This window comes from Mustela erminea, chromosome 12 (assembly GCF_009829155.1).
Source record: "Mustela erminea isolate mMusErm1 chromosome 12, mMusErm1.Pri, whole genome shotgun sequence".
NCBI lineage: Eukaryota > Metazoa > Chordata > Mammalia > Carnivora > Mustelidae > Mustela > Mustela erminea.
In genome coordinates this window covers 10,284,789-10,311,951 of record NC_045625.1, presented here as the reverse complement: position 1 = coordinate 10,311,951, position 27,163 = coordinate 10,284,789, and the positions used below count along the sequence as shown (strand labels likewise).

The window sequence follows — 27,163 nt, the reverse complement described above, 5'->3', positions numbered from 1 at the left end:
CTTGACATCACTGACATGTCACATCTGCGTAACAACAACGAACAATCCCGGTCTTTTGTGCTTCCTTTGCTGGGAGACTGTGAAATGGGGTTCACTTTAACTGCCTCCGTGAACAGGGCAAACAGGGCCTTTCAACACGGTTGTGCCGTGGGAAGAACTAGATTGGTCTTGTCAGTCTCCTGCTGAGGCTCTGAGCCCTAAGGAGAAACCTGAGGGCTTAGTGGTAGAGACTCGGGTTTAAATCCCAGTTCTGCCGTTTCCTAGCTGTGTGACCTGGGACCAGTCACATCTCTCTCTGGACCTCCCATCCTCTCCAAAAAATGGGGACAAAATGAGACAATGCCTGCACCACACTCAGTGGCTGCCTGAGCGTGTTATGTGTGCTCAATAAATGTTTTGCAAAACACAAACAACAAGCCCCAGGACCGGCATGTCTGGCCTCAGGGGCCCTTTTGGTGTGGAGCCTGGATTGCACCATCATCCTGAGCTCTGTTTGCCCTTCTGGGGGAGCGTGACTCACCCCAGCCTGGGGAACCCTCAAGGCTCAGGGCTCAGGGCTGATTTATCTCTGGGTCCACAGCAGCCAGCAGAGCCAGCGTCAATGCGCATTTATTTGTTCAATGCCTACTTGTCTCTGCACCAAAGGCCCCACATGCTGCCTGCGGAGGTCGAGTTCTGCTGCCTGTCCCTCCTGTCCTGTTGCCTTCTCTGTAGGCGGTCCGTGGACACTTTCCACTGCCCAGGCTGGGCACTGCTCACCTCTGATCGCCCTCGACACCTCTATGGGCATCCCCTTCCTCTGCGCTGCCCCTCCTCGGCCCTCACCCTTGCTGGGTGAGGCCGGCAGGGAATGTATTGGGGACATAATAATACAGAGGTCCCCAAGCACCGCGTCCCCTACCATTCCGCCCCTGTGGTCCGCTTCCACCATCCTGGAAGGTAGGCAGTATTTTCCCCTCACCTTCCGTGAGCAGCACTGGAGAGATGAACAAACTCGGGGTCAGGGAGAACCCAAGTCTTTCCAAAGTCACAGAGCAAGGGTGTGATGGGACTAGGATTTGAATCCAGGCAGTGGGCTTGGAGAGTCCGCGTCCTCCCTCCTCTGCCAAAGCCCCTGGGTGGCCCATTTGTCTTTTCCTTCAAGCTCCAGCCCAGGTGGTCCCAGGCCCTGAGACCCACCCAGAGGGGAAGGAGAAGGGGGTGACCCAGGCTCCCCGCTCCCACCCTCCCCACGTAAACAAAGCACAGGGTCTCTCTTCTAAGTGGGGACTTTCCCAAAGTGCCAGGCCTATTTCCTGGAGGTGGAACAAGGAACAAACAAACTAGAGACCTAGGAACTGACAAGGAGCGGAGAAAGAGGATCAGGCTGGGGTTGGAGCACCGTGGGGAAAGACAAAAAAAAAAGAACCCACCGAGAAATGAGGCAGAGAATGAGAGAAGAGAGACCGGCTGCCAGCGTAACAGACCCAGAAATGGTCAGAGAAAGAGAAAGGGAAAGAGGGAGGCAGGGAGAGAGGTGAGGGGGAGGGGGAGAGAGAGAGAGCGGGACAGAGCAAGGAGGGAGAGGGAGAGGCGGAAGGACCGAGAGCAATTTCGAAAGAGGGAAAGTAGAAATGGGGGAGAGGGAGACTGAGGCAGAGAATGAGAAAAGAGAGAGGGGCAGGGTCCGGAGCCGGAGGCAGAGAGGATGTGGACGTGGAGACCCCTCGCAGGGCAGTGGAGGGGGGCGGGGCTCCTGGCAGCCGCAGACGCGGTTTCCGCTGCACCCCTTATCAGCCTGCTGCCAGATGTTCAGATCCGATGCCAATGTCAGAGAAGTCCATAGTGCCAGGTCAAGGCCGTGGCCAGCGGGAGCCTCAGCTGCAGTGTGGGGAGGGGAGCTGGGGGCCGGCAATTGACCTGCTTGCTCTTCTCCCTGTGCCTCCTGGTTCTCGGGACTGGACCACCTGGTCGGGGGTGGGAGACACCAGGCGCCTCCGGGGGCCTCTTCTCCAGGCTGAGAGCAGGGACTTGCAGCGGCAGAGCGGGGCTCCCGGTAGCACGTGGACACATCCATGTGTGCAAGTCCCCACGTGCATGGAAGCACATGGACACAGGCGCACAGACCCACACGGGTGCACACGAGTGCACAAAGCTACCAGGGGGCCACGCAGAGGCCGGGGCACAACTGCCCCCACCATGGCACTCCTCTGCTGGAGCCCCTGCTCTGCCTGGTCCCCCTCACCTGAGCCAGGACTGTAGCTGGGGCTGGAGAAGGAAGGCTTGTGGCTGGCAGGGTTCCCAGGGCCCACCCTGCTCTTCCACAAACGGGACCCTTAAGGGCCAGACGGACGGACCTGGCGCCTTCTAGAATCTGAGGCCTGGTGAAGATCCTCGGGAGGAGAGGCGGGAGCTGGGTGTCTGGCAGGGCTGGGGCTTCAGCCTTGGGCCTGGGCCCCTCCGCCATGCTCCTGGAGCGTGCAGCCGCAGCTGGGGCCCCCTTCCTGGGATAGTTTATCTCACAGTGCACACGCTTGGCCCTCAAGGGGTGACCCAGCCTTGCTCCCCACATTCCTCTTCAGCCACGCAGCCGGTGGGCCCCCCACAGCCCTGAGACAGGGCCTGTACTTGGGGGGTGGTCGGGAGCAACAGCTCAGAGCCGTCTCGCTGACCTCTTGGCCTCCTTTGCAGCTGTCTCTTTGTTTTTCTCTGCTTTTGTCTCTGAGTATCTCTCTAAGGCTGTCTCTGCTGTGATTAATCTGCGTCTATCACTACTTTTGCCTCCGTCTGTCTCTGGGCAGGTCCCAGTTTGCTTCTCTCTGTTTCAGTCTCTTAGTCCGTCTCTCTCTAGGGTCCTTGAGTGGGGCCCGGTCTGAGGATCCCCCCCGCTCTGCTCTCTGCCCTAAGGGCCAACTGCAACATACGAGACGCCGGCTGTGGGCAAGCGGGCAAAGGGCCTGGGCAAGTGGAGGCCCTAGACCTGTAATGGGTGAACTGGGGTGGCCCAAGCCGAAGTCCAGACCCCCTGCCACCCACCTGCTGCAAGCCAGCCCAGATAAGGGACATTGATCAGGGCGTGCAGCTGCTGAGCTCCCCCATGTAGAGAAGACTGGGGGGGCGGGGGGTGTAGGAGGAGGAAGCTGAGGCTGGAGGTCTCCTGGCCTAAGGGCCTCCTTCCTGTTTGTTGGGAAGTGAGTGCCTCAGAAAGCTGCTCAGGGGAGAGGAGGGAGGCCATGGTGACTTCCGGGAAGCTGGCCAAGGGCCCGAGGCCACCCTCCCTGTGCCCACATGGGGCCTGTTGGCCCTGGCTTAAAATAGTGCAGTTCCTCTGCTGCTGCAGGGCCCAGCCCAGGCCTCAAAGGGCTGCTGGCTGCTGCTCGTGCGACAGCCAGGGCCTAGGGTGGAAGGGAGTCACCCAACCGTCCAAGCCTCCCTGGGGTGCAGCGGCCGTGCCTCGACACTGTGGGTGGGGAGTTGCAGACAAAGCAAGGGTTCCTGAGTCAGAAACCCTGGATTCAAGTGTCCGCTCCAACAGTGACCAGCTGTGAGACTTCGGGCTGGTCCACTGTGTCTCCATGAGCCTCGGTTTCCACTGTGTAAAATAGGGTAAGTGCTGGGCTTTTGATCTAAACGAGACCACAATCCGTAGATGCCTCAGAACCTTGCCAAGCTCAGAGAGGACACAAAATTGGAAGTTCCTTTTGCCTCTCTTGCCGGCTGTGCCCCAAACTCCTCACTCCGAGGAAGGGCCTCCTTGGAGCTCTCTTCCATTCCTACAGTTCTCCTAGGACTAGGTATTGAACAGGGAAGGTCTGTGGAGAGGGAGATTGCAAGGGAGGGCAAGGATGGGGCTGTGGTCTCCATGGTGAGACTTGTTGCCAAGGGAACAAGACTCCAAGAGCCCTGGGTCTGACAGTTGGGCACTTTTGCCACAGGATCTCAGACAGACTGATTACCACCGTGGACCTAAACCCTGGTGGGCAGGCAAAGCCAGAGTGGTAGCTTCTGGCTCTGCTAGGTTTCTGTTATTGGGGTATGAAGGGCCACGGCTCCTCTCATACAGCTTTCTCTTAGGGATTGACTTAATTAAGCCCTACTTTGAACCAGCCACAGTGAGTCCTCCTTAACTCCTAAGACAAAGGCACGTCATCTCCATTTATCTGACCAGGAAAGTGAGAGGGATCTATCTGGGTCAAGGCCATGCACAGCTGGTAAGGGAGAAGAGCTTGAATTAGACCTCAGATGGTGAGACCCTCTGATGTGCCTCTGTCACACAAGCTGCCTGAGAATGGTCCCTGAGAGCGTCTATGTGGCCACATCCAACCTGATCCCAGCACCCTCCCTAAGCCGTCATATCTGGGGGTTTCTGGCTTCAGACTCTGACCTGGGCCAGAGCTCCGTTTCCTCTTCAGTTATATAGAGATGATCTTATTTACCTCAGAGTGTCGTGTAAGGATGAAGATCTCAGCACAGATCCTACCAGGAGGCACTCAGTAGTGCTTGTTTATGTTCATTCCTGAGGTTACGTATGAGTTATGTAACCTTGGGCAAATTACTTACCCTTTCTGGGCCTCGGTTTTCTTATCTGTAAAATGGGATCTTTTACAGCATCGACTTCATAGGGTGGCTTGGAGGACTCAGTAACGTAATGCATATAGAACGCTCAGTGCCATGCTTTGCCGACCTCCATATATACTCACTATTCTTCCAGATTATTGCCTGGCACTCAAGGGAATCAAAAGCTCAGCATTAGTTCAGTAGCAATTTATAAATTTAGAGCAGTGTTCTAAATTTTATGCCACAGAACAGTGTCCCAATGGAATTTTAACAGGAAGAAAAAATGTTCCATGCTGGGACACTTTTTTGGTAGGCCCTGGGTGAGACAGAATTAATTTTTTTCAGGCAAGACTTCTCAAAGCCTTTAATATGCCAACAAAGGTTGGGAAGCAGTAAGAGGAAGATAGAGTGAGTGCAGTTATTTCCCAGATTTTTGGCAATGGAACACCTACTTCTTTTTCCATGAAGCCATCTTGTTGGGTTGTCTATGTTGAGAAACCACAGATTTGGTGTCTATAGCAATCTACATATTTTGGGGGCAACACTGCTTTTCAGATCAATTTGGTTGGGTCTGTTCACTCACCTCTTACAGAAATTAACCCTTTATTAGTTTAATAGTTTGTTTTGTTAATAGCAAGAAGTTCAACCAAAGGCCATTACGGAGTTTTGTTACAAACTCTAGACATTCGTATTCAGCTCTAGAAAACCGGTCAGGAAGAACAGGGAGGAAGCCTGCTACAACTTTGGTATCAGATAGACCTGGATTCAAAAGAGAATTCTGGGGGCACCTGGGTGGCTCAGTGGGTTAAGGCCTCTGCCTTCGGCTCAGGTCATGATCCCAGGGTCTTGTGATCGAGCCCCCCATCGGGCTCTCTGCTTAGCAGAAAGCCTACTTTCTCCTCTCTCTCTCTGCCTGCCTCTCTGCCTACTTGTGATCTCTGTCAAATAAATAAATAAAATCTTAAAAAAAAAAAGTGAATTCTGCCACTTATTCATGTGTCACCTCAGGCAAACAGCTTAATTTCTTTGGGCCTCAATTTGCTGATGTGTAAAACGGGGCTGAGACATGAGCCTCATGAAACTGTTACGAGGGTGACAGGAGACAATGCGTGCAAAGCCCCAATCATAGTGCCCTGCATTCACTGGGCGCTCAGCAAATGTATTTCTTCTCCTCCTCACACCTCCATGTCCTAGCTGTCCCCTCTTGCGAGGCAAGGGAGTCTATTAATTAGTTCTGCAGTGTTTCCTTTGTTCTAAAGCCATCTCTTTCTAACCTCAAGGGCTCTCTGGTCCCTTGTGCCGGAGGAGGCTGAGGTGTGGGATGGCAGCTGGGCTTCCCCTCATTTCACACATGGGGATTTAATAGACTTTGATCAGATTCTCCTCGGCCTTTACGACTGCAGACTGAGAAGTCTCCACCTTTCCTGCCTTCATATAACCCTCAACCCAAACTCTGCTGCTTCTCTGACCTTACGCAGCAGGATTACAGGATGACTGGGCTTTGAAGTTGGGCAGATCTGGGTTCAAGTCCTAACTCCGACACTTCCTGTGTGACTTTGGGCACATCCCTCCATCTCTCGGAGCCTCCATTTTCTCAACTCTGGAAGACCTCATCTATTTCCTGGGTATTTCCTAGGTATTAACTGGCTGGACCATGGTGACAGAATAGGCAGGCCACCACCAGCACACTGCTGTCATGGAGATGTAGCTCTCTTTCCTGTGACTTAGCAGATGGCTTTCCTTCCTAAACTCCTGAACGTGGCGGGGCGCCTGGGCGGCTCATTGGGTTAAATAAGCCTCTGCCTTTGGCTCAGGTCATGATCTCAGGGTCCTGGGAGGGAGCCCCACATCAGGCTCTCTGCTCAGCAGGGAGCCTGCATTCTCCCCACCCCGCATACTTGTGATCTCTGTCAAATAAATAAATAAAATCTTAAAAACAAACAGACTCCTGAACGTGGCATTCAAGGTCCCCAAGAGCTTCTCCAAGCTCAAGTCTTGCTATCCCTTCCATCTGCTGCCATTCCTGGCGTGGCAGTCCCTTGTTGTGCCCGAGTATTCCATGTCTCTGATTCACGGCCAGGTGATCTCTCTCCCCTCCACCTGGGCTAGCCTCCTCTGCCTAGTGCCTTTCTTCAAAACCCACCTTCAGTGCTCATCTGTGAAGCATTTCCCGAGAACAAGCCACTCCCTCCTCTAGCTCCTTACCACCTCATTTATACCCTTAATTAGAACTACTGCAAAGGTCCGTGTTTGCCTCCCCCACCAGACTAAGTTCCTCTATTTTTGTGCCACTTTCTAACTGGGAGTCTTTTCACCTCACTTCAACAAAATAGAGGTAATAATCCTTTAAGTTCAAGGAGGTTCAGGTTTGTGACAAGTCCCCAAACAGTGCCTGGCACACAGGGTAGACAGCTTATTATGGGACTGGTTCATCGATTCAAGCAGCTCTGACAGAGAGCCCTCCGCCAGACCCTCAGCAATAGAAACTGAGTGGGTGTCAGCTACAAGTAGGGCCAAGCAGACATCAGCCAGCTCCTTAGGGCAACCCCATGGTCCCTCCATAGAACCCCAGACAAGTTTCACAGACAGATGCCATGTGCAGAAGAATTCACATTTATTGGTTCAAATACAGTACCTAACATTTGCTAAACATGCATTTCACACTAATTGGTCACATTTCCACAGGTAGTCAATTCACAGCAAAGGGCCCATCCCTCGCCAGCTGGCAGGGTGGGAGGTAGCAGAGGGCCTGGGTACCCTGCAGAGCCCACCAACGATCATTTGGTCATGCAGGGTTGATGGAGCCAGGCTGGCGGGCAGCCCTTGGCCGGCCCTTTGGGGACAAGGGCTCAGAGACATCCCATTTACACGATTCCTACATTGGACTGTGGGTAGAAGTGGGCCTAGGATAGGTAGCCCAAGGATATGTTCACTGATGCTTGTGCCACCACAGCCCCTGGAGATGGGGTGGTGAGAGGTGGCGCTCCCTGTGCCCTGGATCACAGGAAAGAAATGATGGCCTCTTCAAAGGGGTGGCTAGTCCGTGGCTGGGCAGGTGGCTGGGCCTCTCCAGACATGGCCCAGACATCACAATGCAGCCACAAGCCCCTATCGCAAGCCTGGGATGGCAGCACAGACAAAAACACCAACACCCCGGGGCAGGCAGAGTTTCTTTCCCGACAGAAACATGTAAACAGAGCAGGAGCTACGGTATTCTTTTCCCACAGGATTCCTCAGAGAGGAATCGATCAGGAATGTCACTCAAGAGGTAGTTTTATTTTTTTTTCTTTTTCATGGAAATTTGAGTCAACAACATTATTACCTATCATAAGACATTTCAGAGAAAAAAAAAAAAAAGTCACCAAAGGGCAAAAATGATCCTTTGGCTGGCAGGGCTGGCTCCAGGATTTGGAAGACTAGCCTCCACCAGTAACACAACTTTCTTCTTGGGCTTGGAGCAAGCTCTGGCCTAACTGAGTTTCCCTTTGAGCCTGCAACTGATTCGTGAGCGGGCTGTGCTTCACGGAGGGCTGCAGGCCCAGAAGAGGGAGGCCGAATGGGCACTGGACTGGGCAGGGGGACTGGGCATTTTATGGGCTGGTGGAGGCAGGGCCATAGTGGCTCCTGTTGCAGGACAGCCAGAATTCTTCAAGTTTCAAGGTGGCCCAGGTCTAGCCAAGAAGGAAGCCCCAGTGTGCGCCTCGACTCCGCATGTTCTCTGGGGCTCCTGCCTCGGAGGAAATGGTCCAGGTCCGGTTCTCAAGCCCAAAAAAGAAGCTGCTGCTTGTGGCAGCCAAGAGAGGGGTTTCTGGGGACCCTGTAATTAAATACACATCCCTGAGCTATGGCCCTAGAAACCCTTGCCTCGAGGCTAATCAGTTTCCAGCACCTGGTGGAATGATTGCCGTTTCTCATCCTGAGACACAGATAAAACATCATTTCACAGACACTGGACATAGATGCTTCGAGCTGAGGAAAAAGGGAGGAATGATCAACTACAAAGGCAGAGGGGAGTGTAGGGAATTCTCATGGATCAAACTGGGGAAAGTGAGAGCAGTGGTATTTTTGTTTTTTTTTTTTTTGTTTTGTTTTGTTTTGTTTAAAAAAAATAAAGAAAAACTTAAAGTTTAATGAAAGAGCTGATCTGAAAGACTGGATTTCTTAAAATAATTGCAAAATTTTTAAACAGCAACAAGAAAAAAGACATAGACCAGGGGCCCAGAGCTAAAGACTTGGAACCACTGCCCAACTTCCTGCCCTGCTGGGAGGCCAGGGTCCCCTTACTCTGGCCAACCGAGGGCATGGCTTCGATGCTGCCCATGCTGGGTTTGTCCATCCGTCTCCATCTGCCCCATTCTCCAGGAAATCAAGAACAAACAAAAGTAGGAAATGGGAAGCAGAAGTAGAGCAAGGCAGCTCACAGAGCTCAGGTTTTTAAGGACCTGGTGACATATTGGCCACAGCAGGTACTCACATCCCTGGAAAGGGGTGGCACGTGAGAGGCAGGTCAGTGTGGGGCGGGTGACTGTCAGCAACGCTGTGGAGACCCTTAGATTCCCTCTATCCACCCTCTATCCCAAGACAACGAGGTCTCTGCATGCTGCCTTCTATTCCGTGAGTTTCGCTCACCTCAGTTACGGGTTAAGCATGGGGCTGGGTGTCCGCTGAGCCAGGTGGAGTGCTTAGAGAAAGGTTCTGGGGAGTTTCTCCAGACTAAGAGCAAGACCACCAAACCTTGTGAAAGACTCCAAAATTGTACAAAGGAGCCAGAGAGCGTAAGTTGTAGGTGAAGCTCCAAAATTCCAAACTTTTGTCTTGGGTCAAGAAAACATTTAAAGGGAAAGGAAAGGAAAAGCCTGTGTGTTTCAATGCAGTGCACGGAGGCAGGACTCTCCTTTACCACACAGCTTTCAGGGTTACATTTTTATGGCTGAAAAACTCTCACTCAAAGTGAGTGCTGTTGGTGGCAGGGGACGGAGAAAGGACAGAAGAGAGGGAATCAGAGACAACATGCACAACTTTTTTCTTCTTCCACTAGCAAAAAGGCTACCTGCTAACCAAATGTTATGGGAAGAAAGGCAAAAAACAAACACACCAAACCTCCCCCTCCAACCCTTCTCTGTGTCCTTCAAACCAAATTCACAAATACATCTAGTGGCTGACCTAATGTCTCCACACTGCTAGCTACACTCCTACCTTCTCCTCATAATACCTGAGTTTGCAATGCAACACATTCACTTTACCCTGTTTAAAAAAAGCCCACGTCATAAAAGGACTGGGTGCAGAAGACATTAAAAGCTGTCCACAGGTCAGGCTCCGGCTTGGAACACACGGCCACTTGGCTCAGAGATTCTGCAGGGCTCTTGGCAATGAATGGGCTCTTTGTTCTGTGGAATCTGCTGCAAACATTTGTAAAAATGGATTTGTACAATGGCAACTTGCAGAACCTTTCCCCCACTCCACAAATTAACAACTTGCTCTATTTAATGCTGCATTATTGGAGACATGTTCTTGTCTTGTCAGAGAGCAATTTCCTCTGATACCCAACACAACCAGTAAAATGCTTAATTTAAGAAAAAAGCAATTTCAAAAAATAATAATTTGACAGATGGAGGTCTAAGCAAAGAAAGATATGGCACACAGGAGCAGTGCTGGAAAAGGGTCTCTGATAGGTGTCTCCTCCCCTACCCTGAGAAAAGCAGCTCGGAGTCTGACCTGTAGCCAAAGAATGTGATCTACTTGGTTAAATAAAAAAATCAGGGAAACAAAAATATCGTGAATTTAGAAATAAACAGATACACAAACATAAATCTTCCCATCAACATGTGAAGAACGTTCTGGTTGGAGGTTTTCCTTAGGAACATGTCTCTTTTTTCTTTCTCAGAGCAGCTGGGGAAATGGCAGTAAGGAGTAATGCTCTGAGTTCTAGATCCGTCAAGGGACAAAGTCATCGCTCTGCTGGTACCCGTAACATGTCACTGGAAAAAAAAAAAATATTATAATCCGACACAGACTACCTGGTGTGCACACGATATGGTGGCCCACTCGGTAAAGTTGCTGGCTGGGTTGGGAAGAGAGCAAACGGCAAAACAAAATGCTATAGGCCCCTCCAGCCCACTCAGGGAGGTCCCCAGTTAAAGCGGTCTGTGCACTGCACTGGCTGTGGGAGATACCTGGGGACGGGCAGGGACAGTTACAACAGTAAGGCAGAGAATGGAAAAGCACCTGAAAGATTTCTCAGACAGACACGGTGTGGCCACTGGCTAAAGCCAAGAGGGTGAAGAACGTTTCCCAGGACTAGGCAGGGTAGGTAGTGAAGGAATAGGAGGTCCAGGCCGTATCTGCGGAGGGGGGCAGCCAGGCCCTTAGGAACATGAGGTAGTTTCAAGCCCCCCCTTCCCTTCCAGGTGCTTTGGCTCCAGCCCTCCAGGCCTTGGTCAGCCAGGCCACCAATAATCTAAGGGGCAGGTGGGCCAACTCTGGTACTTGGGCTTTCTGTTCCAAGGAAACCTGGTCTCATTTTCGGAGAGGTTAGGAGAACTTGGGAGGAGAATGAAGGGGCAAAGCCTCTGTTTAGCTGATGGGTGAATGGTCCCTCCCACTGTATGAAAGACGGCAGGGTTTGGATTCAGTCCTGAGGATGAGACAGGATGGGGTGAGGGGAACAGGGAAAGGAAGATTGTTTATTCTTTTGGCAGTCTGGCCTTTGTCCCACTACCCTTTGAAAAAAAGCAAGGTGAAAGCAGAATAAATCAGTAGTGGGCACCAGGATTCAGAGCATGACATTTTGTTCAGCTGTTTTTTCAAAGGGCCAAGAGGAAGTCAAATGTGTAAGACAGAGTGGCAAGGAGTCTGAGGAAGGTAGACCTTGGTAGACTCAGGTAAAGACACTAGGTAGCTGTGAGCTCCAAGGGAGTAAATTCCCAAGAATTTACTGCCAGGACCACGTGTGGACAAAAAGTTGACAGTAGCAGAAACCAGTAGTGGTGGTTCGGACGGTGGGGCAGGGGCAGCCCACAGCATGGTATGGGAAGAGAAACCCTTCTCCCTGAAGAGTTGTTCGGAGGGAGGACATCTTAGATTCGGTCACTGCACTCTACTCCCTCAACTACCATGCTTTCCAAAGAAAAGAGAATGCTAAATCCTCATATGCTGTTTCCAATATTTTACCCATTTTGCTTAATAAATCTCCCAACACCACTTTGCCCCTTTATGGTGTGCTCTTTTACTTTTACCCGGTAATTCTGTGACTAGAAAAAGGCAGTCTGCTCTCGGACAGACTAATGTAGGAGTCTGCTGAGAACATGTGGAAAAGGTAGGGATGGTTACACCCCTCCCTTTCCACTGAGGTAGTCGTCTTTGTCAACATTATGGAAATATTCATCTCAGCCCCATCCCACCCTCTCCCTCAAAATACAAAAGAACTATCTCTAAACAATGACAACACTATAACATTAAACATCTTCACATTCTGTAAACTGCAAGGAAATGCATCGGCTGCATTCACACAAAAGCATGTGCATCATGTTGAAGGCCATACATTCAACTCTGTCGTGAAATAAATATATAGAAAAATGAGGTTAAAAAAACAGACAAACAAACAAAAACTCTTCTTGCTATGGAGGCAACTGGAAACACTGCTCCACAGCCTCCATCTTGGTCTCTCTGGCTCTTTCTTCCGGAGCCTGTTCTGCCCACCCACGGCGCCATGGCTGGCCCGAGGAGGAGCGTTGGGAACAGGTCATTCCTTGCCCACGCTTGTCTTGCAGGAATGCAGCACCACCTTAAAGAGGAGGGGCAGCTGCTCCAGGGGTACATTCACCATCTTTCCTGGTAACAAGGTGGGAAAAGAAGAGTTAGTGATGGCGGCAGTGGAAGAGTGTGTCCGCCTCCTCTTGGGCTGGGGGAGGGAGAATGTTGCCTTTTTGAGGGTCTAGAGCAAGAAAGTGACGGGAGTATCACAAAGACGGGAGTACCAGACCAAGTGCGCTAACCACCTGATACCCAGACCCATGTTGGTACCCTAGAGTCTAGTCACGGTGCAAGCTATCATCACCGCTACCATCTCCTTACTCCATGCCAGCTGTTTCAGTGCATTATCTAATTCTCATAATATTTCCAAGTAATAGATATTACTTGTTATCTCCATTTTATAGATGAGGAATGTTAAACTGAAAGGTGTTCCCTAGGTATTTTCTTCTAAAATACCCTGAGAAACATACCCTATTTTTTTTTCCTGGTAGAGTCTCTAATTAGCATTCTGTTCTTTAGAAGAGTATAAAGGGCTAATAAAAGTACTGGAAAAGAAGGAGGGGGTGGTCACAGGGGCAAATAAATTTCAGAAATTTGGGGTTGAGAAAGGTGTACAAGCTTCTTCACTGGAAAACATCTCAGAGCACTCAGTGTGCTGATATACTTTGTAAATACTGGACGCTGTGATTCTTCTCCCTGCCAGTACCTTTTTTTTAAAAAAGATTTTATTTATTTATTTGACACAGAGAGAGAGATTACAAGCAGGCAGAGAGGCAAGCAGAGAGAGAGGGGGAAGCAGGCTCCCTGCTGAGCAGAGAGTCCGACGTGGGGCTTGACCCCAGGACTCTGGGATCACGCACTACCTGAGCCAAAGGCAGCGGCTTAATCCACTGAGCCACCCAGGCGCCCCTCCCTTGCCAGTACCTTTGAGTCACCTGGGGAGTTTTAAAAAAATATTGATGCCCAGGTCCCACTCCATACCAATTAAATCAGAATCTCTGAAGAATAATCCAAGCACAGATATTCTTAAAACATTTTCCAGGTGATTCAAAATGTTGCCAGAGTTGAGAATCCAGCTCTGTCGGGGAGAGTGGGGTATTAACCACTGACCTCCCTGTATTTCAGAGAGCATCCGATTAACATCTTATTCAGTAAAACATAGATTTGGAAACGCCAAGCCATTAACTATCAAAGCACCCCTAAAATTCAATATTTTAGGTCCAGTTCAGCTCTGTTAGACTACTTAGGTCCAAAAAGTTGGGAAAAAATTCCTTTGTCAGACCGAAAATTTTTTCCTCCTGAATTTGGCTGAATTTGACAGAACAGTTTTATCTTAGAGGTCACATTTCTGAGTTTTCCCTCAATATATGCTATTACTATACACAAGAATCTTTACCAGAAGACCTAAAACAACAATAAAAACAAAACCCAGGGGGCACCTAGGTGGCTCAGTGGGTTAAAGCCTCTGCCTTCGGCTCAGGTCATGATCCCAGGGTCCTGGGATCGAGCCTGCATTGGGCTCTCTGCTCAGCGGGAAGCCTGCTTCCTCCTCTCTCTCTGCCTGCCTCTCTGCCTGCTTGTGATCTCTGTCTGTCGAATAAAAAACAAACAAACAAACAAACAAAAAGGAACGCCTGGATGGCTCAGTTGGTTAAGCAGCTGCCTTCAGCTCAGGTCATGATCCCAGTGTCCTGGGATCGAGTCCCACATCGGGCTCCTTGCTTGGCAGGGAGCCTGCTTCTCCCTCTACCTCTGCCTGCCACTCTGTCTGCCTTGTGCTCGCTCCTGCTCCTCTCTCTGACAAATAAATAAATAAAATCTTTAAAAAACAAAAAACAAAACAAAACAAACAAAAAACAACAACAACAAAAAAACAAAACCCAGGACTTTATACTGGAGCGGACCTATTTAAATGTCAAGAAGCTCAGAAGAGGGTCAAGATTTCAAAGCAATAACAACAAAAATTCCGGGTGCCTGGGTGGCTCAGTGGGTTAAGCCGCTGCCTTCGGCTCAGGTCATGATCTCAGGGTCCTGGGATCGAGTCCCACATCGGGCTCTCTTCTCAGCAGGGAGCCTGCTTCCTCCTCTCTCTCTGCCTGCCTCTCTGCCTACTTGTGTTCTCTCTCTGTCAAATAAATAAATAAAATCTTAAAAAAAAAAAAAAAAAATATGCTTAAAAAAAAAAAAAAAAAAAAAAAAAAAAAAATTCCTTTGCAAAGGTAGGATTCTTGAGAATGATTTTAAAGATACTGCTTTAAATGAATAATCTCCAAAAATCTGTAAGAAATTCTATGAAATGAAGTTAATTTTAAAAATTGAGATATAATTATTTCACATAGCATAAAATATATCATTTTGATGTCTATATTTTAAAGTATATATGCAGGAAATGAAGTTAATTTGAGAAACTCTGAGCCTATTTCCCCATCCATAGATGGACCATAAATATCACCAACAACCAGCCTTGCAGAGTTGGTTCTGAGATTAAAAAAACATAAGGCTACAAAGCACCTTGCACGTGATAGGCACTTGGGAAATGTCAGATTCTCTTCCCTACAAAGAAAACACAAACTTCTCAATAGAACAGAACTTTCTGAGGGCAATGGTAGTAGCTCTTTTATGCAGCTGGTGACAAGCACGGAATGAGCTATCCTGAACACAAAGCCTATGTCATTTCTTTCACAAGGCAAGAGAAGCAAGGAAGGTTTGCACGCCCCGCCCAAAACTGTACCTGCAATATAGCGAATCTCAGGTAAGCACATCATGAGGTCAGGAAAGCGGTTCGGCTGATGGGTATATTTATATTCAGTGAAATCCTGGCATATGTACCAGTACCGCTTGTTCAACTGTTCCAGCTGTGAGGCACTGGTCAGACCCCTGATATCTGTGGAAAAACAAAAACAAAAACAAGAACAAAAACCACACAGGAAAAGGAGGGGCTCTCTACTGTGGAAGAAACATGAGCTCCTTGAATATGTGCATCTTTCGATTAAAAGCTATTCAACATTGTCACAACAGGAGATCTTTTCTCTTTCTATCACAGAGAAACAAAACTCTGGATAAGGGAAGAGAAATCAGATAAAGGAGGAAAAAAAATATGAAGGACAGTCACTAGACCGAGACACTTGAGCGCTGGGCGGCATCTTTCTCAGCTTCCTGCACGGCTCCCAAAACAGGGCTCGACACAGAACACGGACCAGTGGATGTTGAACAACTGATTGAGTAATCTCGTCAAAATATCTTTTATTTATTTATTTATTTATTTATTTGACAGAGAGAGAGAGAGAGATCACAAGTAGGCAGAGAGGCAGACAGAGAGAGAGGAAAGCAGGCTCACTGTAGAGCAGAGAGCCCGATGCGGGGCTCGATCCCAGGACCCTGGGATCATGACCCAAGCCGAAGGCAGAGGCTTAACCCACTGAGCCACCCAGGCGCCCCCGTCAAAGTATCTTAAACTGGCCCTTTGCTAGAGCCAATAACAAAGTCTGCTGATAGCTGCACATACTCACACGTGGTCTCCTACGTGCGTCTGCTCATACTATCCGAGCGATCACTCCACCTTTTCTCTATATAGATCTCTCTCTCTTTCATTTATATATAAATGCATATGTGTATATATATAATGTATATGTATGTGTGTATATATAATGTCTATGCACATACCAACTTTTTATACACAGAATATAAATACAACTTATCTATATAATTTATACATAAAATAGGACATAAATATTCTCTATATAAATCTTACCCAGCCTTTGAGGCCCAGCTCAGATTTCTCCTCCAAGTAGCTGTTGCTGATCTCCCCCAATATGAGGCTCAAGTAATGTGTCAGGTCCCATTAGAGTGTGTACCTCTTTTTTTTTTTTAAGATTTAGTTTATTTATTTGACAGAGATCACAGGTAGGCAGAGAGGCAAGCAGAGAGAGGAGGAAGCAGGCTCCCTGCTGAGCAGAGTGCACAATGTAGGGCTCAATCCCAGGACCCTGAGATCATGACCTGAGCGGAAGGCAGAGGCTTTAACCCACTGAGTCACCCAGGCGCCCCTAAAGTGTGTACATCTTGAAGCCAGGGACCTGCAATCTATTTTAGTTAATGTCTTTCATGGTCAACACAGCGCCTGGTCTAAGGGAGGCACATGGAACAGCAGATAAATGAAGATGAATGAATAGCGAAGAAGCAGCTGGAAGGAGTAAGCCAGAGGAGGGGTTCAGACTCTGGACTAGGAAACTGAATACAGTAACAGAGCAATTCCAATGTCACAGGAAGCAAAACAGCCCTGTTCCACTGTGAGAACAGAGCAGTCATATGCTACTTTGGAAAAAAGAGAATATGAAATCTCCTTCATGCTTCAGTTACGAGCAGCTACCAAGCACCACTTCGTAGGTGATGCCCCACATAAACCGCAGCCAGCAGTCTTCTAATGAAAAGCCATGCTTGAGGGGTGCTTGGGTGGCTCAGTCATCAAGGGGCTGCCTTCAGCTCAGGTCCTGATCCTGGGGTCCTGGGATCAAGCCCCGCATCAGACTTCCTGCTTGGTGGGAAGCCTACTTCTCCCTCTCCCACTCTCCCTGCTCGTGTTCCCTCTCTCGCTTTTTCTGTCAAATAAATAAAAAATCTTAAAAAAAAAAAAAAAAAAAAAAAAGCAAGCCACGCTTGATCCACGTTGTGGATCCACGTTGTTTCTGTACAACCCCCCCCCCGCCCACTCTGCCCTGAAGAGGCCGTCAGAACCACTGCCAGCCTGTCACACACGTCTTATCTCCAATAGTTTCATCAGTCACCCAGCTCTTCTTCAGCCACTGGTAAACTTGGTACATATTTTAAATGACGCATGTACTGTCCTTGGTGTCTGTGTTTAAATGCATTAAAACTGACTAAACAAAGCAAATCCTCTTCCTTCCTCTATGAGTTATAGAGACTGTGGCATTTAGGTTTGAAGAAAAAAATCCAAAGCATGCCCTGTGCTATAGAGGGGCAGGCTGAGGAAAGCAGAGGCCTTCTAGGACTGGTACCCACGTGGTGTGACAGATTCTGTGTGCCAGTCCTGAGGGTAAAAGGGCGGGAGGTAGTGTGTGAAACATGAGGGAAAATGCTCTCTGGCAAAATAAATAAATAAACAAACAAACAAAATCCCCTTTTCTCACCTCCAGCTACTTACCTTGATTTAAAAAGTTAATGGCTTTCATGCAAGCATACTCCTCATTGGAGACCTTCAGCTGATGGAACTTGTGATACAGGTAGATGAGCCGCTCGATCACCTCCATCCCTTCATCACTAAATCTGGGGAACAGACAGAGGTGTGAGTGGGCTTTGATGCCAGTGGGGGTTAAGGAAGGGAAGAAAGAGGTCTCCTACAGCTCCTTAAGGCATCTAAGATAGAAAAGAGTCTGAGCTTGGGGGAAATGAAATCCAGAATCATTATGAAGGACAGGTAGATCCATGGTTTGTCTAGAGGGAAGGCAGCTCAGACAGCTCCTGTTCCTAAGGTCAGGTGGGGTGAGTTAAATCTAAGTTCACATCCAGCTCCAACATTCAAAAGCTGTAAGGCCTTGGGAAAATCATTTGACCTCTCTAAACTTCGAGATTCTCTTTTGTCAAATAATAATGCTTGCCTGCTTGCGGGTAACAAGGGCCAAAGGCAGTCTGAAATGTAAATGTGGAAAAATACAACACTATCAAGATTCTGTGATAGTTGAGATGTAGCCTCCAGGTTCAACGGCAGCTGCCATGGTGATTCTACCTGAGCCTTTGCCACGGTGAAGAAAAAGCTGATGATTGTATTTTTTAGGTTCACTGCTTCCAGCAGGGCTGAGGTTACACACAATGAAAAATTTTACTGGCATCCCTCACTTTAGCTATGGGGAAGGGAAACATTACCTGAGCCTTCACGCCCTACCAGTCTCCGTGCTAGGCACTTATGTGCACTTTCTCATTGAGTTTTCTCAGCTTCATGGGCTCTGTGAGATGATCATTACCGCTGTACAGATGAGAAACTGAAGTTCAAAGAGCAGAGGGGACTGGTCCACAAGCACACAGCTAGCTGGTGGCAGAGCTAGAACTTGGAACCTAGGCTAACTTCCCAAGCCCTTGGTTCTTCCAATATCCGAGGGCAGAATCACACTGTAGCAGGTAAGACTCTGTGCAGACCATGCTCCTTTCTTTGGATTAGAAGCAAGCTCCTTGGGGAAAGACCAAGTTTTAGAAAAAGGAGCCCCAGGTTAGGGGACTAATACTCTGGGTCACAGTGGGGCACACCTCATATCAGAGGTGGAGATACCACCAAACCAAGCATCAAAAAGGCTTAATGGGGAAGCAAGAGTTTATAATAGCTGGGGTCAGGGTCAGTCTCTGCCCTTCTAGGAGTGGACTAAGGGGAGTTCCAGAGAGGCCTCAGATGCAGCTCAGTCAAGGAGAAAAGATGCCCAGCGCTGGGACTACGTGCTGGGGACATCCTCAGACCTGAGTACTGCAGCCCTATGCTGGGCAATAAGTCCCTACGTGGGTCCTGAACGCCTGCTCTACTGCCTTCTTTGTTGACTCTGAAGGCTTTGCAAAGGCTTGGCCTCTGGGCAAGCAGCACATCTCCTCTCCCTGGGGGGCAAGCCTGGCTCCTTTCTGGGCCAGAAACGTCTGCACTTCTCAAGCAGCAGAGGGAGCTATAGGAGAGCTACCAGCGATCTAGAGCCTGACCCCTTCGCCTCAACGCCCCATCAAGACCCACCACAACCCGCGGCTCCTGTCCTCCATCCGCTGATGTGAACAATGAGGGCTGATTCCATTTCTCTCTATGCCTGGCCCAATGGCTTTTACAACGTTATTAATACTTCCCCAAACTGGCTGATAGACAAATTGATACTGAATAACTACTATACTAACCTTATCTATCATTCTATCCTTTGTTGAGTATTTCTACTTGCCAGTTAACTCTGTTAAATATTCTACACTTATTATTTCACTGGATACTCCCAATAAATCTACAAAATTGGTATTACAGTCCTTTCTGTGCACATGTGGAAACAAAGCTCAGACAGGTTATTTACTGGGTCCCTAGGCCTCTCCTGCATTCTTACATTTTACCTCCCTGACAACCTGGGGGCTAAGTAAGATCACCTGCTTGTTAGGGACGAGGAAACACAAGAAGAGCATCCTGCCTACCCCAAAGCAGCACAGCAAGTAAGTGGTGGTGGGGTGGGGCCAAAGTTTAAACCAAGTTTTCTAACTCCAAGCCTTTCGCCTTCTTAGCACTACACGGTCTGCTCCCTGTCTTGTCCTTAACTGGTAACTGGGAAAGGCTGCCTCATGCCACCACAGGGGACCTCAGGAGCTCTGGGTTCCCCGGCTCAGGCAGGCGTGGGCTCTGCTGCAGGGCCTCCACGGTGCTGAGCCATGCGGGAGGCAGAGGGCCTGGGAGTGAAGAGCACGCGCCATCACAGGACTCTGATCACTATTTCTGTTCTTGAGAGGGAAAAGGTTTCCACTGTGAATCCCCTCTAGTAGCTGGCCGGAGAGCTGGTGTGGGGAGGAAATGTGGTAGGACGTCAAAAAGGAGGACGGAGGCAGCGCGGCAATGCCAGCATCTGTCTGCGGCCGAGCAGTGTAGCAAACAAAGATAACGTTCCCTGCCTTAATCAGCAACCGCTTGGCCCAAGTGCTGCCTCTGGCACCGCAGAACCCGCAGGTGTGTGGTTATCAGCCAGACCCCCGGCCAGCGGCACTGAACTTACGGCCGGCTGAGTCCAGACGTGAGCCGCACAAAGGAGCTCCCAAGTGCCCCGCGGGAGCTTCTGTCCCCAATCTGCCCTTTCTCTTGGGGACAGCACGTACCTTCTTTTCCACATTTCCTAGGACAGGCAACCGTCATGGACCCCTGGCAGTGGTAGGGGGGCTGGCAGCCAGCCCAGGAGCCCCCACTCAGTCTCCACAGCCCGACTGCAAAGCTTTCCTCCACACCCCGCATCCCACCCCTTGATAAACAAATCGTTCTCTGTTTCATGGGCCTGCTTTCTCCTGCCGCCGTGCCTCCTCCACATCTGCCCACTCCACAGTTCTAACGCCCCTGTATTCCCTGTCTGCAAATTATCAGCATTTAAAGCCAGAGAGTTGGACAAACACACCCATTCTTCTTCGAGGTTCCCATTACACAAGCACGCTGGGACAAAGAAAACATTCCCGCCAGGATCCCCCAAACCACTGGACCATTCAGTCAGCAATTGAAGCTGACACCGTGTAAGTTATGTCCCATTAAGGGGGCTGAGAGGTCCAGTTGTCTTTTTTTTCATTGAGCTAAGTGCACGTACCCCCAGGAGCAGTCATAGCTTTAAAGGAATTGTCACCTCAGCACCCATGTAAACACTCCGAGACTGAAAGTAAGATTGTTAAGTCTAGGACACACTGCAGAAAGTTGAACTTTTTAGAAGGCTAAATTATTTAGTGGAGGGTACTGGTAAGGATTCTGGGCTTTGGAGTACAATAGATCTAGGGGATAATCTCAACGTCATCTTTTTCTAGGTTTGTAGCCTTGAGTTTTTTCACCTCTCTGAACCTCAGGCTCCTTATCTGTGGAACAAGGGGAACATCAGTGCAGTTGCTTGGGGTGGTGGTGAGGACTAAACAATGTTTGTAAAGCACTTAAGATGGAATCTGGCGCAATGAACAGTCCATACTTGTTAGCTATTATCATTATTAATGGCATCATCATCATCACTCCTGTTATCACAACAAAAAGAAGAGATTGTTTCTTGAACCTTACAGCTAGGGTGTGAGCAGGGAAGCTGGGAGGCAACTGTCCAGAGATCTGACAGAAACGGAGCTACTGCTCACGAGACAGAAGTGCCCATTAAAGCCCATCTAGTGCAAGGCATCTTCTCTTGAGAGCGAAGGAGTCTTGATTAGGGCCAGGAGCAGTCACTGGCTGGTGCTACAATCTGCTTTAAATCAAATTTGCCCAGCTCACTGCCTGATAACACCCTGATTAAGGAAAATGGGTACCATAAATTTGATTCAATATTTGAGAAGAGAAAAGGAGGTGGTCATGTATCATCAGGGAAAAGCCTTTTCATGACAGCAGGAACTCACTGGCACTCAGGAGTCGTGAAAAAGTAAAGGCATTTTGGGGGAGTAGGAGTAACGCAGGAGCAGGCAAGGTAGAAAAGAGCTCTGGCCAATTACAGACTCCACACCCTGAGTCTCCAGCAGAGTAAGAAATGCTTTTCTCTGATGTACCTGATTCTAGACGTTCTCATACTTCCTTTTCCTCTGACCTCCTGGGCTCTCAGGCTCAACAGACTCCAAACCAGACTCAGAGTGGGGCATCTCTTGGCCTGTTCTTCTCAGGCTCCGTTATCTTGGCTCAGAGAATTCGCACTCACCTGCCTGGCAGCATCCCCAACCCCGACTTCTGCCTCCCTGAAGTCCCACTGACTATACCTCCTTGTTATCTCTCAACTCTGTGCAGCCCTCCCTATTCCCACAGTCACGGCTGCCTTGTCCAGGCCATTTTCTCTTCTACCTAGGTTATGGAAAAACCTCCTACCCAACCACCATCCTCTAGTGATGTCCATGCCAGTCCATCTTGAGCTTTACAGCCACAGTAATCTTTTCAAAATGACACCTGACCATGTAACTGCTCCACATAGAAGCATCTTATGACTTAATAGTATTTACATAATATAATCCAAATTCTTTTGGTAGGCATTTAATAATCCTTTCCCCCAAATTTTATTTATTTATTTATTTAAAGATTTTATTTATTTATTTATTTGACAGACAGATATCACAAGTAAGCAGAGAGGCAGGCAGAGAGAGAGGAGGATGCAGACTCCCTGCTGAGCAGAGAGCAGGGCTCGATCCCAGGACCCTGGGATCATGACCTGAGCCGAAGGCAGAGGCTTTAACCCACTGAGGCACCCAGGTGCTCCATAAATCTTTTTTTTTTTTTTCTTTAAGATTTATTTATTTTCTTGAGGGAGAGAGTGCACGTGTGTGTGTGAGCACGGGGCGGGGGAGGAGACAAGCAGACTCTCTGTGGAGTGGGAAGCCCAATCCCAGGACCCTGAGACCACGACCTGAGCCAAAATCAAGAGTCAGACACTTAACCAACTGAGCCACCCAGGCTAGCATTTGAACACCTTCATGATGCTTCATGATCTGCTTTTTTTTAAAAACCTTTTTCTCCAGTCATTTCTCCCTTCATTTCTATCTCTCAGACAAATTCTCTCTATACCCTCATCCACAGGATTGCTTTTGATTCCCTGCACAAACTAACCATCCAGGATCTCTAACTTCTAGGACTTTATCTCTTGCCTTCTTCCTGTTCTCTATAATCTACCTAGAAACACCCGCTTCAAGATGCAGCTCAAATGTCTTATCCTCTGGCAAGCAGTACTTGATTGGGCAGGAGAGGTACTTACTTCCTTGGCTGTGCTTGCACAGTCCCCCATATGCCCCTCGATCTCCACCAGTATCCCCCTGGATTACAGATTGTTATCTACCTCTGTTTGTCTCCCAGTCCCCCAAGCCGAGCTGGTGGCTCTCACCTCAGAGTCAGAAACCATGTCTGTACCATCTCAACCCCAACACCCCTCCTTTTGACACACACGACAGGGTCCTAGGTACATGAGCGTGGAATCGGAACGAAGGTATTGAAGTTAGCTCCTATTTCCCACAGATGGATTCCGTAAGCTTCTTGCACGGAGTAGTAAGTCCCGACAATAAATTTATTTCTTATCCTCAGAACGAACACATGTTCTAGAATCAGCATTTCCAACAGAACTTTCTGAGATGATGGAGATGTCCTGTATCTGCACCGTCTGGTACCGTACTCACTAAGCACGTGTGGCTAGTGAGCATGTGGAATGTGGCTAGTGCAAATGAGGACTGAATTTTTAATTTTATAAAATTTTAATTAACTTAAATTTAAAAAGTGACCCAAGGCTACCAGGTAGTATATTGGACAGTACAGCTCTACATTCTCCTTGGTAAAGAGCCTTCCTAGAAATAAACGTTCCCTCACTAATTTACTAGCCTCTGCCTTGCTCTTGGGACTTAAGGGACTGCACAGAGTAGGATGGGGTGCTTTATGAAGCTCAAAGCCACAAAGAGCCCTGCATGGCCAATGATACCTGCCTACCTGCAGAGGGCCTGGAGAAACCCATCATTCTATAGGAACTAGAGCTCATAGACTGACTTTCTAGACAGCCCCAGGCTGCACTGGTGGATTCCAAGCAAATTCCAGGTGAATAAAAAGGACAGAGTCAACGGGGCAGCTCTGCAAACCCTGGCAATATTAAAGTCTGCTGAATGCAATTCAAACATTCAGTTGGCCCAGAATTAAGGACCAGCGGATAGGAATTTGATGGAAATAATGAATTAGAGGCTCAAAAGAGGGAGTTCGGTCATCTGCAAAATCAGAGAGCTCTGTTTACAGGACAAAGTGTCACATGGGTTCAAAACTCTGTCATTTACAGATTATCCTGAAGCCAGTAAGCATCACTGAAGAGGAAATATTAGAAAACCAGGGCAGAGTGTCAGCACCCAGACTCCTCCCTCCCTCATTGTGCAAAGGGCCCTGACGGTCTTGGAACTTTACTTTCAGCCTCAGCCTAACACTTAGCCTGTCTTTATTCCATGGCATTTGGGTGACAAAGGAAAGGCACTCTGGTCCTGCATAGAGAAGTATGGGGGCTAGTACCCCATCTCCTCCACTTTTCATTGATGGGGGTATCTCTTCACCCCTCTTTATTGGTGTTCTGGAATCTGATGACTTCCATTTTTAAAAACTGTTCAGTAAAGGTTAATTATTGAAATGTCTATATAAATGTGATTTAAGGGGCACCTGGGTGGCTCAGTGGCTTAAAGCCTCTGCCTTCGGCTCAGGTCATGATCTCAGGGTCCTGGGATCGAGCCCCACATTGGGCTCTCGGCTCGGCAGGGAGCCTGCTTCCTCCTCTCTCTCTCTCTGCCTGCTCTCTGCCTGCTTGTGATCTCTGTCAAATAAATAAAATCTTAAAAAAAAAAATAAATAAATGTGATTTAACCTTTATTTTTTCACATGATAAACTAATAAGCCAGAAAAGTTAAATCAACAGATCACCTGTCCTGATTTTGGGGACTCACTGTGTGCTCTAGGACTTCAAAGTGAGTAAGTAGGGGCGCCTGGGTGGCTCAGTGGATTAAGCCGCTGCCTTCGGCTCAGGTCATGATCTCAGGGTCCTGAGATCGAGTCCCGCATCGGGCTCTCTGCTCAGCAGGGAGCCTGCTTCCTTCTCTCTCTCTGCCTGCCTCTCAGTGTACTTGTAATTTCTCTCTGTCAAATAAATAAATAAAATCTTAAAAAAAAAAAAAAAAGTGAGTAAGTAAAAGATCTGTGCTAGACAGGGAGATTAGGATCCTGCCCAGATAGGATGAGAAGTTATGCCAGAAAACAATGAAGAGAGTGGCTCGGTTCCTTAGCCTCACTGCATCTCAGATGCAGTTAGAGCCTAAACTTCGACATTAGGCAGGCATGGGTTCGAATTCAGGCTCTGGGTTCAAATCCAAAACATTAAAGGGCAGGTCTCTTTGAACTTCAGTTTTTTAATCCATAAAATAGGCATGACAATGCCTATAATGCTAGAGGCTGTGAGAAAAGAATAAGACAGTAATATCAAATACCAAGCCCAGTGCCTGGCATGTAACAGGTAACACAGTGACTTTTTTTTTTTTTTTTAAAGATTTTATTTATTTATTTGACAGAGAGAAATCACAAGTAGATGGAGAGGCAGGCAGACAGAGAGAGAGAGGGAAGCAGGCTCCCTGCTGAGCAGAGAGCCCGATGCAGGACTCGATCCCAGGACCCCGAGATCATGACCTGAGCCGAAGGCAGCGGCCTAACCCACTGAGCCACCCAGGCGCCCAACACAGTGACTTTTAGATCTTATTCTTGAATTGTAAACTACAGCTCAGAGCCCCTCACTTTACAGATGAAGTTTAGAGTCCAGATTTTTGTTCTCCCCAGATATATTCTCTTACCTGAGTAATCCAGATGTGATAAAAAAAAAAAACAACCCAAAATAATAATAATAGTGTAGCGCTCTGCTAAGGCTTGCCGCCCAGTATCATTTATTTTGCACAATTACCTTGTTGCAGAGGTACTGGTATTATCCCATTTTATAAATTCAGAAGGTAGGAATCAGAGACTTGACTATGGTTACAAAGCTAGTCAGAGGCAGAGTAAGGATTCGAAGCCAGGCCCGTTTGTGGCATTAATTCCTATCCTCTGGAGTGTCAGCGAGGGCACTCCGTCCCCACCCTGCAGGATGACAGTGGTTTGGTTGCTTGGGACTTCCTCCCCAACCAACAGCCCTTACCTGTGTAGTTCTTCATCAGAGGGTGAGTACTTGGCGGTGACATCAGCCAGCTCCCCAAAGATCTGTTTGCTATAAACGGTGAGAGAGGACAGCAGGATTAATTCCTGCCAGGTAGAGCTCAGGAGGCACGTGTAATCCTTGATTGAGAGCTCGCAGAAGAAAGGCAGTTTCTTGATCCAGGCAATCTGCCTAAAGAGTAGCTCATCGGCCAGGCGGCAAAGCAGGGCAAACAGCTCTGCCTGAGTCACAGCGTACCTGGGGGGAGGGACAGTGGAAAATCACTTCCAGTGGCCAGAGAGGGAGGATGGGGGCACAGGGAAAGGGTACTCCTAAGAGTAAAAAGGGTCTCCGGCAGTGGGTTCCTTGCTCTTGATCATGGGTCTCCAGCTCCATTCAATTGAGTCTAATGATAAAGGGGCAAGACTGAGGCCAGCAGCAAGCTCAGGGCTTAAGAGGTGGGTTTGGTGAGAAAAGGTTGAAGAAAGGGAAAGGAAGCTTGGAAATTTGTGCAATTATTAGGGAATATGACTTTTAATGTTAACATTTCAACATCCCACTAATGTTCCATGTGTTAGAGAAAATTCCATCACTCCTGCATTACTTTTGGCTATGAGAGAGAGCTCCAGCAGGGCGAATCTGAAGCCCACCCAACACAGGGGTTGGCACAGAAATGCACCCAAGGCCATAGGGCTGAAAGAGAAGAGAAAACACGTTTAGCTTTCCCTGCTCTCAGTGCACCCCCTGGTGGAGAGACTTCAGAAACTAAAGTTGCTCAGTCCTTGAAAGCTACCCCTGCATGGAAGGAGCAGGGCATTTCTCATCTCTGCGCTGGATGAGAGAGGGTCCCAGTTTTCTTCTTCTCAAGGCCCCTGGCATGACTCGTCTCCATATCCCCACGCCCAGGTTTATAAAGATTTTGTGTGGCCTTCTTGTAAGCAGATCTTTGAATTTCCTCTTCTGATACTGGAGACTAGCTTGAGAAATCTCAGGATACGTCCTACGAGGTCTGAATTGATAACAAACAGCCTGTGCCTCAGGCCCAAAGAGTAATGGGTGCAGCAACTGACGGGCCTAGAGGCTGAGCGAGCATCGACTCAGGTAGAGCTGACCGGGGAACAAGGGTACTCCTTCCCCCCACTCAGGTCTGTACATGGCGCACAAGGCACCAGCGCACATGGTACCTTGGCTGGGGATGCAGACAGTCGGCACACAGGTAGTGCCTTGAATGGCTTGTTCAGGAGCCTAGACTTGATGTGTAATTATTCCCAGAATTACAGCTCAACTCTGGCTCTGAGCCAGAGAAGCACTCAGGCCACCTCAGGGCCTGGCTTACCTAGGCCCAAGCAGAAACAAAAGTCCTTTAATCCCAATTCCCTAAGGATTCAGAAACAGCCCCAACTCTGAAAAAAGATGCTCAAGAGAAAAACAAGGGACTGCTGACTTCAAAAATAAATACAGATTTGTCCTCTGAGGCGAGTCACTACTCATTACCCCTGACTCATTTCAGAGCCTATGGGATTAGCAAC

General features: G+C 48.5%; 1 protein-coding gene across 4 annotated transcripts in view; it reads right to left on the bottom strand.

The window, feature by feature from the left end:
* Positions 1-7,129: 7,129 nt before the first annotated feature.
* Positions 7,130-27,163, bottom strand: part of NR6A1 (nuclear receptor subfamily 6 group A member 1) — a 228,704-nt gene continuing 208,670 nt past the window's right edge. For 3 of the 4 annotated variants that reach the window (XM_032306652.1, XM_032306653.1, XM_032306654.1), the window contains 4 exons: positions 25,638-25,892; positions 17,450-17,571; positions 15,020-15,172; positions 12,278-12,366 (listed from right to left, as the gene is read on the bottom strand). In XM_032306652.1, coding sequence (XP_032162543.1) covers positions 12,278-12,366; positions 15,020-15,172; positions 17,450-17,571; positions 25,638-25,892 — 619 coding nt within the window. Of the gene's footprint in view, positions 12,367-15,019; positions 15,173-17,449; positions 17,572-25,637; positions 25,893-27,163 lie in introns of all 4 variants that reach the window. The other variant, XM_032306651.1, reaches the window with a different exon arrangement.